The sequence below is a fragment of the Corvus moneduloides genome, chromosome 13, assembly GCF_009650955.1.
Source record: "Corvus moneduloides isolate bCorMon1 chromosome 13, bCorMon1.pri, whole genome shotgun sequence".
Taxonomy (NCBI): domain Eukaryota; kingdom Metazoa; phylum Chordata; class Aves; order Passeriformes; family Corvidae; genus Corvus; species Corvus moneduloides.
In genome coordinates, this window is record NC_045488.1 from 15,485,765 (window position 1) to 15,500,652 (window position 14,888).

Consider the following 14,888-nt stretch of genomic DNA (forward strand, 5'->3'; position numbering starts at 1 on the left):
CTAAGCCGTAGAACACCTTGGTGAAGGATGCTGTGCTGACTAAAAGGCAACAATGTAATTTCACCTAAACCCCCCCAGTATTACCTCTGGTCCACGCAGTCCCTATCTGAAGTATTTCTGTCTAGGAGCAAACTCTGAGGGAGAAGAACTACATCTTTACCTGTTCTACAGCACTCTCTTGACAGTGCTGTTCCAGCTCTGCGCAGCACAGATTTCTGGTCTGACCCAGCACAGCCTCACACCTGACCTCTGAATTTATTAGACACTAAACAAAAAAAACTTGTCAAGTCATGAGCAGTACACCTAATTCCCACCTGTATTTGCAATCTTCAGTTTCATGAGCAAATTCACATCTATAATTGAAAATATTTAGGGGACTCAAACTTCAGTAAAACCTAGGTAAATTATTAAGTGCTTAAGAGGTAATTTCAAAACAGCAAACCCTGGGCTCTGAGCACTGATCCAGCTAATCACATGCAGAATAAATCTTTTAAAAAACTTTGGAATTTACTCTTTACTCTTCAGTTCCAAACTGACAAAGATTTTACATTTGCAAAAATACAACATAAAAATCACCACCAATGATGTAGAACAAAGATATGTATTGCTTAATGTGAACATCGCATCTTCACCTGTCAATCTCTGTAAAATACATTAAGAAACCAACATAGAAATTAATGATTGTATTGTACTAGGATGATGGTTTTAGGAATGGTCTTGGATACTAGAAACAACAGAGGATGAACCCCCGAACATTGCTCCCTTTTTTGTGAAAGACAATTTGTAATACATGACTTGTGAGAGGAAAATTGGAAGGAGGGAAGTTAAAGTCAACTAAAACCACCAGAAATAAAAAATGAAAAACATTTAAATGTCTATTCTGTTAAAAAAATTACAGACAGTACATTTAGTAAAACTTAGTAACCACTGCTTGCTTTCCACTGGTAGGAGCTTAAGCCATTCAGCTATTAATCACATGAAAGTAGATGATAAGGAATATTAATCCATACCAGCTGTTACATCTTTTACTGTGCTATTATTAGAGATTAATCTTTATAGAACAAGGCTGCCTTTTCATGTCATTTCCACGAGGACACCATACTAGCCGATACTGTTTTACAGCACATCTTCACAAAGAGATAAAGAAAGCAGGTGCTAATGATGACATGGTGAAATACATTCAACTTCATCCTCAAAATCTAAGCCATTTATGCTTAGAGGACACACTCAGTGTAATCAGTTGATTAGTTAATTTTTATTATGACTGCAAAAAATTGCTTTTATAGCTTCCTATTTACATCAAAAGAACCATGATATTCTCCTAGTGATATTGAATGTTGTCTTACAGAAAGTTCAAGGCCATGCAATTTTCTATCTTCAGTCCTGGGAATGAATCCAGTTTAAAACTTCTAACATGATCTAGTTGATAGAGCCTTAATGAGGAACGTTTAGGATTTTAACAGAATTTTAATGAAACAAAACCAACACTGCGAGCATAATAATGAACCATAAACCCCTGTCAGGTGAGCCAGGTTTTTGGAAGAACAATTGCTTTAATTGTTGGATACACTTCATAAGTGCATCTGCACACTCCAGAGAAACTCCTGTTGGATCACATGTTGATGGAATGCTATTAAAATCACAAAAAGCATCACACTCCTCCAAAAAAGTAAAATTACTGGCAGAAAAGGCCAGCATTATCCATTAAAGACTATGAGATTATCATGAAAAATAAGCTTCTAATCAGTTTCTTGAGTTTTGGATAAGATACTACCAGCTGCACTAAGGAAATCAGTTGTCATAGTTACAGAAAAAAACCAAAATCTACATTCTCTACACCTGCTGTCTCCTCATTTTGTTAAATGCAAGACTCTTCTCTAATTATGTCACAATTATTCATCAGGGTTATCCGGTTTTTTACTCATCTGACGTTATATTGATGTTCCAGACTGAACGTGTGGTGGTTTTCTAGCACAGCCTAGATGGTGAGGAAGCAGCTCTTTAGTCTGAGGTGGTCTGAGTCACTGCTCTCCCACTCTCCCCTGCAATTCTCACAGTATCTGCTCAGCAACCACTGCCCTGTCACTCTCCCCACATTTGCTCAAGTCCTTCAGAGGCTCCCTTTTCTCACTGCCCATGTTCTGCCTGGGCTAGCTCATCTGCTTCAGCTGTTGCCTCCCCAGTACTGCTGCCCCTGCCTCCAGCCTGGGCAATCTGGCATGTACAGTCGCCTTTCACAGCCCCTGCTACCTGTCTTTGATCCTCTTCACCCTCCTTTTCATCTGCTGATGAACCAGCTGTTGGTTATGTAAGGCCTTCCAGTCCTTTTCCTCTGCTCACAGATAAGTACATTCAAATTTTGCTATTTCCTTTCAGCTTCAGGACACTTTTCAAGACAAACTGGCTTTCTGATTCCACCCTGCTAATGCCTGTCTACAGGACTTCTCCCATCTCCAAACTGGATTAAGTGGCTAACCCTAAAATGACACTTTAGCTGCTGAATATTGATAATTTGCCTGCTAACGGCTGGCAAAAGCACAGGGCAGACAAAAGTACTGACAACACAAAAAATAACATACATACTAGGAGGTAAAACTGGGGTCCAAATGTAAGCCTTTATGCAGGTTATCTCACGGCTTACTTTTTATTTAAAAAGAGGCTTGAAGCAAGGGGGGGGTAGGGGATATGATCAGAGGAACATTAGATCAGTTTTAACGAGCTATAGCTTTTCTAACTTTTCCATTAATGTACATCATAGAAGTTGCACTAGAGATTGGGACCCACATACAACAGAAAACTGTTTCTGTGGACAAGACACATAAAAGAAACAAAGGAAAATGAAGTTGCCCAATTTCACCACGTAGCAACAAAACAGTGAAGTTCAACTGCTGATCCAATCCACCACATCGCCCATGAAACGTCTCTTTTTCAATGCTTTCTGAGTCTTCCTTTACTCTGCCACGTATGTTTTTCATCTCATTTTAAGGACTAAATTAAAAGAATCTCAACCATTCGTAGAAGATTCTACTAATGTGGAGTCTGAAATTGAAAACCACCAGACAGGTCCTGTTCACTAAGGCAGTGGCTGATTCTTCAAACTAAGGTCTGGCAAGCAGTGAGTACCCCAATCCATATCCTTCACTGCAAGATCAACTAACCTACTATTGCTACATGAGACACGAATTAATATCACTTTCCAGAAAAATTGTTTCTTCCTTTGTTTATTCACATTTGTGTTTCCTAGGCCTCTTACAGTCACATTCTGCATGTCCTGCTACTGTAAAATGATCCACCTCAGAAGCACTCTAATATTCACTTGTTGTTCTCTGTGTTTGAAAGTCAAAGAGATTTTCAGCATTCATGAGCATTTGTTTCAGTTTGTAGTAAGTATCCACCCTTGACAGATTCCTTCAACAAAATGACACTCAAAGTGAAAACTGCTCAAGGCTTTCTGCTCCCATTTTTCTTGACTCAGAGCTGCATAAGGCTTGTTTGAGTCTGTCTGTCACTGGAGAGATGCTGTAAGCAAGAACTAGCAAGAGGGTCAGCATGAACCAAGCACCTATGGCAGGTTTTTCTGTGTGAGACTAGGTGGAATTCATGTTGGGAAACAGGCAGCAAAGCACATTTGCAAAAGACACAGATGCATGCAAGTCCCACAGTTGCCAGAAGTGAATATAAACTGTTGAACAGAACAGCAGCAAATTGTTGAAAAGTAAAAACCATTATTCCATAACTCACAAGTTGACTCTGACATTCAGTCCATGCCTTCTGTACAGGACTCATGTCATGTCACGCATATACCCAGCTGGGGGACAGGCTGCACTAGCTGTAAACTCCGGGGGTTATGCAGTATTTGCCCAGACATACAGATGTTCTATGAGATGTGCCTTGTAAGTAACAGCTACCATCAGTTTTAAGAAGTTGACAAACATTTGGGCTTAAACTAAAAAAGCTCCCACAAAACTCATGACGTTCACCTTGCTGCAAGCCATCATGACATAGCAGTCATACAGAGACAGCACTTTGGGTAGAGGTACATGTGACTTTAACAGCTACATAGTGCAAGAGGTTTTATCACTGCTTCCATCCTTCTATCCTATCTTGAGCAGCAAGCTTCCATGCCTTTATGGTAGCCTTTCTTTCATATTATGGATCAGGTATTACACACTCTATGCACACACCATCTTCTTCTGTTGGATGCCTGCAATGCACTGACTTGTAGGGACAGGGTTTACTGCAATGCCATGTGCCTGACTATGCTTGATGAGTCATTCCTGCAGAATAGAGACTTGGGTCCTCAGGAACAATTCCTGACAACAGAGAGATTCCTAAAAGCCATACCTTAACATTGTCTGTCTTGAGAAGAAACAGAATGTCAAGAAAAAGGTCATGGACGTGCCACAGAGGTAACCTTTTGGTTCTACATTTCAAATTGGACAAATCCTCTCCTATACCAATATTCTTCCTTTGGATGGTATGTCACAGCAAAACAAAACTCACTTGGCCAATTGTGCACCCTGCTTAGGGCATTAAAGGATTTATTTCCAATTCCTATTCAGATCAGCTGGTGCTGTCTAACACATACTCTATTAGACATTCTTCACAATGCTCTTATCCAGGCTGTTGAAGGACAGTGTGATACCCAATCAACACTAAAGCGCCTTGATGGTTCAGTGATTTATTCACTTCCCTTGCCTTGATTCAGCAGGGCAGGGAAGTGACAGAGGCTGCAGAATGCTCTCTGTAGAAAAGATCTCTCAAAACTGGATGAAGTTATACACCCAAATACAATGTATTTCAGTTTCTCTTAAAAACACAGCTACTCTGATAGAGATTATTCCAATCTGACACTCCCTTCTGCCATTACACAGAGGAGCACAGGCTGTGTTGCTGTGTCTCACTTTGCGAGCATGTACCAGAGCACAGGCTGCTAAGTACAGTCTTTGTTCATTTGAGAAGGGGCAACTGATAACCTGCTGGCCTGTTCTTCAGACATGAAATAGTCTGCTTCTATTTCCTTTTATAGCCATGAAAGTCTACCTGTTATAACAGTTTAATTATTGCCCTGTTATTTTTTTAGAGCATTAAAGAAGATATAGAACCTGCTCTGATGTACTCAGAAATGAATTTTATTATGTCCAAGTTATTTTCTCATATCACTCACCTGACTCCCCAAAATGTAAAAAACACAGCACTTTTATCTTCTGAGCCACTGAGACATTGACTAAAATACTGGCACATGTCTTAATCACAGCAGAAATTTGGGGGGAAAAATTTGAAACTCTCAAAAGGAATGAGTATGAAAACTATTTCACTGCTACCAAAAGAACTATTTAACCATAACTGCAATATTAACCAGTTGCAGAAAACTTCCAAACATACCTATGACCATCATAAACCTAAAACATCAAAAGGTATGCAATTTGAAGGAAATCACAGCTGCTTGACAAATAGTTTAGAAGCAGAAAGTGAATTAGTCTTGTTAGTCTTCCTTTTTCCTATTTGAAGTTTAGTATTATGATAAGAAAGCACACAAAACATACAATTTAAGATTAACAACTGCAACTCACTTAAGGGATTTCATACCAATTTTTCAAGCTTCATTAACAAATGGTAAGACAGATCAAAGCAGTGACTTAAAGAGAAGACAAAATTGGTTTTCTGCCTAGAAGCTACATTCTCTCTGATCTAAGAGAATGTACTCACCACTGGTTTGTCTGGTCACTTACAAAACATAGGATAAGTTATTTGCCTTAGTCTGAAGGTCTAATAATCTTTTCTCCTTTGTAATCCATGGAAGTTTTTCCAATAAACCACTGGGTAATACTGTATTACCTTAAAAAAATTACAGAGATCCATTATACTTTCTATAGTAGTGCTGTTGGGATTTTTGAAGTTGTCTACTACATTTAGATAAAATAGTCTAAATTTTTTGTAAGGCATTACTGTAATTTCTTGTATCACATTTGATAGCCAGGAAGGAGACAGTAATAAAATACATTAGCAGCTGTATAAAAGCTTAAATCTGAGCATCTGGAAGGCTTGTACTGAATATACTCTTATACAGATAATCGCAGAGAATTTACAAGCATGGAAGAATTATTGGCAAAGAGAAATAAATGCAGAGTAAAGCTGTTCCAATAAAATGGTTTTCTCTTCAGAGGAACAGAAAATGAGTCATAGTAGGTACATTTTAAAGACATTTAGATCAAGTCAATGGAGACAGCAAGCAGAGATGAAAGCATTGTTTAGTACTAGAAAAATAATTTGAAGTAATTCCCATTAGCAGGAATGACAGACCAGTGATGTGCATCCAGATAAGCTGCTTCTTTTGTTAATAAACAGAGATGTTTACAAGACACAAAACCAAAACACAGACACACTAGGACATCATGGGTCTCACATTTCATTTAGAGCACTCTCTGTTGAGGGAGAGAACTACACCTTTAATTGCACAGCAAGTAGCAACAGGTGGTTTTGTAAAACTGCTCAGGAAATAAAATTTTATCTTCCTCTACAGCACTGCTGTCAAAATCAGGGGACTACACAGGAAAACTAAGCAGAGTAAAGAGCTGAGCAGGACACATTTTAAGTAGTCTTGGTATCCAGCATTACTGCAGTAAAAACTGGAAGTTAAAATCACGGGCCAGGACCACACACTGTTACACATTCCTCAGGAAAAAGCAAGAGTGAGAGTGGCAAAAGGGAAAAAGATTAGAGTAGTAGGTGAAATTTTCATTATAAACCTCAATGCTTGGCTACATCACATGGCTTTAACCGTTTCCTGCATAGGTTTTCCAGACATATCCCGAAACACTACACCCCTACAAGGGACACACATTCAATACCAGTTTCAATTCCTGTTTTCAGCTGTATCATTAGCAAAAATTAACAGTCAATACGAAACACTCTCAAGCACAAGAATGCCCAGTTTCCTGCCTTGAGAAGTCCTGACTTCCAGAGACGAGCACTTCACCTGCCTGGATGATGACAGCGTGCTACTGACCTCAGAGAGCCAACCCACATAATTTGTGGCAGAAGTAACACTCCCAGCCTATTACACAAGCACAAAAATCTAGTTTTCTAATCAACTCTAATAACTATTTTCATGAAAGGTGAAGTTTCTGTTACTGAAATGAACATTAAAGCAAATAAACACCAAAAGGATTACAAAGACTAAAATAAGCAAGCCATGAAAGGAATTTTCAGCTTTTGAAAGACAACATTTTCTTATAGTAAGAAGTCAAGGAAAATAAAATCTGCACTGTGCTCCTTCTACCTTCACTTAACTAGTCTTATGGGATTAGTGGGACAAAATTAAGCCATTTTTGCCTGGGCATTTTACTCTGACTTTATTCCATTCAAGAAGTAAAATGCCGTATGTTTTGCAGTATCAAAGCAGGCTTGGGGACATTTTGAAGGGGAAATCCTTTTCAACTTCCTTTATCATTATTTCTTTGTATTATTCAATAAATAAAGTTAATACTACCAGCCTATGAAGCTGGAAGTCATCTGAGTGACAAAGCAAGCAAAACACAGTTGTTCATGAAATGCAAGATTCTTAGAGGACAGCCTGGTTTGTCACGAGGTACCCAGGAAACAACTGTGCAAGTAATGGGCAAAGTTACCCAAGTATTAGCTGGCATTTCATTTTGCCACTTTGCTTTACAACCATCAGAGGAGGAAAAACTGAACCCACCGCAAACACCTTCTGTTTTGATTCCAAATGTTTAGCCTTGGCCCTGGTGCCAAGGAAATTACAGCTGAAGCACTCTTTTTTTTCATCTAGCACTCAGTGTAATTGGGCCTGTAATACAGGTATTACATGCAGCCTGACAATCTCTAGCAGAGAAAAGGGCCAGGGTCCACAGTCAGTACCTAAAAACCATCACTGTAAATCACTTTATACTGAGATGATGCTTGGAATTCCCCTGGTGATGGTCCATGACCATCAGTCTCTGCTGAAGCAGTCCCTCAAACCTAGACATATTCTCTCTTGCAATCACAGATGACTACGACCAATATTGCACAATGTATAGAACAATCTTCTTAAAGAAGGAAACATTTTAATGCATACTTAGTTGCCGTTGTGACATTTTTCTTCATTTTATATATTCCTTGAAACTTCCTTTCACCCCTTTAGTTAGAATCTGACTATAACAGTGATGACAATCACCAGAAATTAGAAGTAAAAGGGTTGCAGAGGTCTGAAGAGTAGACAAAAACTATTTCTCATTATTTGAATAAAATCAGTTTGAAAAAGGCCAGTTGAGCTGGAATTTAAGTAATCCTGAGCTGAAGTAAGTCTGTATTTTTTGTAAAAGAATCTATCAATCTATGGACAAAATATGTACATAAATTCCCTTAACAGCTTGAAAACAGTTAAAAAACGAATTCTTACTATTCATTTACTACATGCAAGCTTATGAGAACAGTGAGCTCATACATTATAAAGCAATCACTCATGTCTTCATTCTCCTGCCTCGCTTTTTCATTCATAACCTACACCACAAATACTCTAATCACAGACTGTATTTCCCATAGAATCTGTCATCTGTAGTTCAGTGAATCACATCAAAATCTGGTATACATCCCACCAGTCTTCACATTTACTGCATCTATATTGGTGACGAACACTATCAATAGGCATCAAAATGTGTTTTTGAGTATGGACAGGAATAACTACAGGCTAGCCCTGTACAGTGACATTTAACCCAAAGATCCTTAAGACAGGAACTTGTGAAAGGACTCCTGTAACACGAATAAGATTCACTGTTAGAACCAGTGCAATGAACATGACTGATACCTCTGAGACATAAACAAGCACAAAGGGAATAGTTTTCATTTATAACAGTACCAGCTGTTAAAAGCAAGAGGGCCAAACAGTGCCTCTAGCTGTTTCCCTGTGGCTGTACTATTTGGGTAATTGCAGACTTACCCTCTGTGATCCAGATGCTGAGCCTTTAAATGAAGTGCGTTTGAAGGAGCCACTCATCCTCCGTAAGGAACCTGTGAGCTTTCCTTTCTTAATCCCCTCCATAACGGAACTAGTACCCCAGCATCAAAGAAAACCCTGATTTCAGACATGTAGTCTGAGCAGGTTTTTTCCTGAAGCCAACAACTATTAAGTTACAGCTTAAATATAAGGTGAGACAAATGCACAGAACCAAATCAAAGTCAAATGATGAGACTCCTGTTCCAATATGCACCGTGTCACAAGTGTTACCAGAAGCCAGCCAAGCAGAAAAACAAGGCAATACACCACGAGCAACTGCTGGCCCCCTCCCTCTTCTCTACTGACTCTATAATCAGGCTTAATGCACACAGCTTCTGCAAGCTATGGTTTTTAATGGACAGAGATTTAATAAATGGTGATTGAAGGTAAATCTACTTTAGAAGCAGCAGCCTGAAAGGTTTTTATTTGTGCAAAGCACAGGGCAGTCAGATGGAAATTGTTTTGGTATCAGTAGAAAAGCACATGAAAAGAGCAGATGGTCCTCAGCAGACCATGGGTTAGAGGCCTGGTGGGGCCCTAAAGGATAACTGCTGATGGCAAGTGTACCTACACCAGGCCCCGGGATGAGAGTGACAAGGTTTTAAAAACAAACAACCCATAAGATCACCAGTTAGATTCTAATTAATTAGGGAATGAGGGTAGATAAGGTGTGGTGTGCATTATCTTCACGAATTCTCACTAATATCTCAATGCATCTGTTCTGTACTATTCTGCCTAAGTATGCAGAGTGAGAGCAAAAGGAGGTAGGTGGGAGAGGATAAAAAAAGAAATGAGGAAGAGACAAGGTTCTTTAAAAGAACAATGAAGTAATTATTGACTAGGAAATACCTAGTTGGCTCCAGAAGACACCAGCCAGGAATTTGTTCGAAAGTCTCGTTTAGAAAAAAGAAAACGGATGAGCGCACTGAGAAAACAGAGACCTATTTCAGAAAAATACACAGGCAGGGCTGATTTGTAACCCTGAGGTTAAGTCAGATGCACCACTAATTTCCAGGATTTAGTTATAGAGTCATACTTTCTATTTATTGTCTTTTTTAAGGTTCATCCCTTTGTCCCTCAATAAGACTGGCATAGGTCCCTGCTTGCAGCTGATTAGAGGAGGCACAAAAAACTGTACTGAAAACCTAAAACAAAACATGGAAGAGACTGATACACAGAGATGCACCAAATTTGTTGTTTTGGTCAACATAGAACAAAAATAGGGGCATACTCTTCAGAAAGCAGAGATTTACAAAACAAATCTGTTCTTCAAAACACAGCGTAGAACTTGAGTAAGGAATCAACTCGGTCCCTTCGGATCTGTGATTTTAAGATGTCTGAGCTCCCTATAACTGTTCTTGGTGTATTTTAAGGACCACTCTGGATTTTTACAAGTCATCAGTACCAAAGGGATGTATGCATTCAAGAGCCAGACAAAAGCAATCAGTGCAACAGAAGCTGCTGACTACTAACCCCAGCTGAAAAATCAGGCAACTAAGCTGATGTGCTTGCCCCCACTGTGTTTATATAACGCTTCATGGGCCATTTCCACTAGACTGGGAAACAGAAACACACACCATGCTGGCACTTTCAACAGCTCTGTGACTGAGAAGCACAAGTTTAATAGACTTTCCAAAAGAGCTTGTGGTTTTAGGAGTGTAGTCTCACATTAGGAAGCCTTTTAAAACAAATGTTATTATGAAGGTTCCTATCTCATGTTGGAGTTTTCTGCTTCATCAGTTGAGCTGATTCAATGGTTTGTGTGGCCTGGATCAGATCTGTGTTAACCACGTGGTTGAAATCAGCACAGGGGGAGGAAAGCACAGTAATCTCTTGCCACAGTATATTGTTGGACAATGAATAAATATTTGGCACAGTACAGAAGTGAAAGACCCTTAAACTAGTTCTGAAATGGAACAATCCATGACATGAAATGACACATCTGTCCATCATCCTCCATGTTTTGTACTGAAATCAAACTGGTTGACCTCTGATTATGAAAAAAACAGGAGCATACACCCCCATAAAGGAACAAGCAGAGTGCAGGCACACTATCTGCAAGATCACTATCAAGGTCCTTGACAGCCTGCTCTCTGGGAAAGGCAGGATGCATGCATTTCAAAGTACACAGAAGTAATATATTAAGACGTAAGTAGTTGTACATCTTATTGATACCACACCATGGGAATTTAACATTTGCAGTCATGAGCAGATCCATGTCCCAAAGGCCCTATTACAATGTGTTTTAAAAAAGTGAATAGTTTGGTTAGAGACAACTGTAGTTGTTTCAGCCTATAGAAAAAAAAACCAAACATTGCTCTTGCTGTTCATAGAGCTGTATTCTATGACATCACATCAGAGATGTTTGATGGTTTAAAACAAAAAGCAATAGATTTAAAGCTTTGATCTGTAGTCCATCACATCAGCTAAAATGTTTCTACTCACCCTGGTAGTCAAACTAAATATGGAAAGCAGCAGTTCATAATCCAATGAACTTTATTTACACTGACAGGAAGGGGTAAGATAGGCTTAGACCTGTGTAAAGACCTACATGTACAAGACATGCAGAATTAGGCCTTCCTTCACTTTGCATTTAATATGAATAATAAACTAACACAAGTTTCTTTCATAGGCAATAGATTATAAAACAAAAACTTAAAGCACTTTTTTAAAATGGGATGTCTCAAAAGAATGTTTTCTGTAAAAAAAGCATGCTGGTTTGATGTCCTTTGACATTTGTGACACAATACGAAAATTTCAAGAATCATGTGTTTAACTGAAAAACCAGCCTAGGGTCCATTATGCACTTAACAGTTCTTGACTCTTTATTGTGCCTCCCCGAAACAAAGCACAGACAGAATATTGCTCAGTGCTGGTTACCTACCATGAGAATGAGCACTCTGGAGGTCACTGGGGACTGCTGGGTGAAGAGGCAACTTCTTCCATACACTACATATCCTCAAAGCACTGCTGCAGCGACCTAGGCAAGAGCATACTTGGATTAAAAATGTAACAGTTTACACAAAAACTCAGCAAGTGACTGGCAGGTAACAGCTAGAGAAAAGAAGTTCCATGTAGTCAATTCTATACCTAAACTCAGAGGAAGACTGTGGGCCACTTTGTGGTACTTTTACTTCAGCATTGTCTGTTTCTGCATTCTAGAGCCTTTCTTACCTACCAACTGTGTGCCCCCTCTCTTTCTGTTGCAAGGGAAACAGTAAGTTTAAAGGAAAATTAAAACAGATCATGAGATGTGGACAGAAAAGATAAACAAATAACCTCTGTGCCAATGGGCCTGTAAACTGGTGCCCATGTGAGCACTCTCACATATTAGAAATAATCTGCACTGATCATATGAATAACAAACCCCACGTTAGTAAATAACAATATACCAGTAATCTTATATATCAATAACCTGCCGAGGGAGTAGAAACTCACCAGGTCACACTGTCACCTCATCCTTGGAGGTGATCAACCATCAGCTTCTGTATATTTGTAGAATCATAGAAAAAAATAAGTTGGAGCTACTTGTGAAGCTCACCTAGTCTGACCTCTCATTCAAGGAAGAGACAACCTAAAAGTTTGATCAAGTGGTCAAGGGCTTTGCCCAGCCGAATGCTGAAAACCTCCAAGGACAATGTTTCCAGTCCTCTGGGTAAGCTGTTACAGTACTCCACCATTCCCCACTGTGAGGATTTTTTCATTATGTCCCTGTGGAATTTCCCTTGCTGCAGTGTTTCTTCCTTCTGCACTTAAGAGAAGAATCTGGCTCCATCTTTCCTGTAACACTCCTTTACCTAGTAGAAGACTACAACTTAATTCTTCCTTAGCCCCCTTCTCCCCAGGCTGAACAAGCTCTTCCAGCCTATCTTTACATTTGGGCCTTCCATACTCCAACCACCCTCATCCCAAGGACCCCTAAAAAGATATTCGTCAATCCTGCAGTAAGGGGCTCCCAAAATAAAGACAGCGCTCCAGATGCAAACTCTTGAGTGCCAATCAGAGGGAACAAACATTTCCCGCTCACTAATACAGCTTTCAACACTGCAAGGGCACTCTGCTGACTCACCTTCAATTTGCTGTTCCCTGGGATTCCAGGTCCTACTAACACAGGGGCTTTGCACTTGCCTTAGTAAAATTTTATGAAGTTTGTGTTGGTCAATTCCTCCAGCTCATTAGTGAAACAGCCTCCAACTGTGTTCCCTCAGTATAGCTGCAAATTTCCTACAAGTGTACTCTAGCCCATTTTCCAGGGTATCAAAGATGTTACACCACATAGGCCCATTCTTTATCACATTTTAGCTACAAAGATGTATTCAAACTGAAAATTAAAAACAAAAACCACTGTATTCCTCTTAGCAGTTTAGAGTGCTGAACTGAAGCACACACAGAGTCAAAATTTGTGATAGAGGGTGTTCCTTAGATCCTACTTTATTATAGCATCCTCAGAGACATCAGAAGAACAGTTTTACAGCAGGCAGAAGCCCACTGAACAGCAGGCTGAGCCAGCTGACAACTTCTTGCATAGACAGGGCTAGCTGCCAGCTGTTTAACCATTTGCCATTAGTTACATGATCACTGGTACTAACATTGGAGCAGCTCTGGTTGGATGATCTTCATTTGACCACCGAACACCACGGTGAGTTCTCTTGGAGCTCTGTGGCTCCTTTCCCCTTCCTGAGTGCATTAAAGCTTGTATAGGTAGCACACAGCAATTTAAAGCACAATCAGCTTCCACCTCGATGAGTAGGTGTTACATTAGAAATGGAAATGAAGACCTCGCATCACAGAAAATGGCGTCGGGAGAGCATTTTTACAGGAAAGTTTGTCCAGCATTGAACTTTTGACATTCCTGTGTTTTCAAACAGTATCACAAGAAGCTCTAGCTTCTATTAGCAGAGACTTCATCTCTGATTAATAAAACTGAGTTAATCGGTTTCTTTCCTTGGTTTGAAATTACCTGGGATGGAAAAAATAGCAATACAAGAAAATGATGGCTGAGGACAGCACAAAACGTTATGTGCATTCATCTGTCCCTGCCCATAAGTGTATTATACTTAGATTACACTGCCTAGAACTTGGTAGCTATTTCTGCAGCACTTTCCATCTTAACAGTCAAGTGACTCGAACATTAAAAACCTGAACTTCAGCACCCTTGGGAAGGAAAGAAGCGCTCTCCTTTCTAACAAATAAGAGAACGGCTGAGATCTGTGTCACATACAAAGCATGAACCTCCAGGCGTGACAAACACTTTTGTTTCCTTTTAGTTGGGTTCTGGTTTCCTCCTCTCTGCCCCCAGTCTGATGGCAGGGCTGATTTCCAAGAGAAAACCAGCCACAGCTCCCAGCTTGTCTGGGCTGCACATTTCCTCATCCATTAATTGCTTATGGACTGGTAGCAGTGGATATGCACCATGCGTCAGGAAGTCATTAGACAATACCTTCCATGGAAAGAATAATAGACCTATACTTCACACATCAATATAATTTTCTGCTTGTGCTCTCTTTTTCTTTTTTTTTCCCCTATAAATGTTACCCAGACTAATAACACAAATCGAACATAATTTTACAGATAAGGAACAGTATAATTGGTTACAGGCTCCAGTATTGATAAGACACTCACTAATTTTGGTTGCTTAAGCTCAGACAGTTCCTGACCTAATTCTGAAAAATGCTGAAGAAGCAACAGCTCCTATAATAGCAAATGGAAGCTGCCACTTTTCTTCAATTCAGGTTCTTGTTGCCTCAAATGACTTTTCAAAAACTGAAGCAGATAAAGTCCCTCATCCAGCATAGAAGACTATCTAATTCAATCTTGGCATTTATGGGGATCTAGCCCATGGTTAATGGCTATTTATGAAAAGTCAGGCCTCAATGGTATATTACATTCC

At 39.6% G+C, this 14,888-nt stretch overlaps 1 protein-coding gene across 10 annotated transcripts in view; it reads right to left on the minus strand.

The window, feature by feature from the left end:
• TRPM1 (transient receptor potential cation channel subfamily M member 1) overlaps nucleotides 1-14,888 on the minus strand; it is a 91,378-nt gene that overhangs the window by 68,401 nt on the left and 8,089 nt on the right. For 5 of the 10 annotated variants that reach the window (XM_032122580.1, XM_032122578.1, XM_032122579.1 and 2 more), the window contains exon 1: nucleotides 8,942-9,251. In XM_032122580.1, the coding sequence (XP_031978471.1) occupies nucleotides 8,942-9,043 (102 nt within the window). In that variant the 5' untranslated portion in view covers nucleotides 9,044-9,251. Of the gene's footprint in view, nucleotides 1-8,941; nucleotides 9,253-11,882; nucleotides 11,979-14,888 lie in introns of those variants that run through there. The other 5 variants (XM_032122574.1, XM_032122575.1, XM_032122572.1 and 2 more) reach the window with 2 other exon arrangements.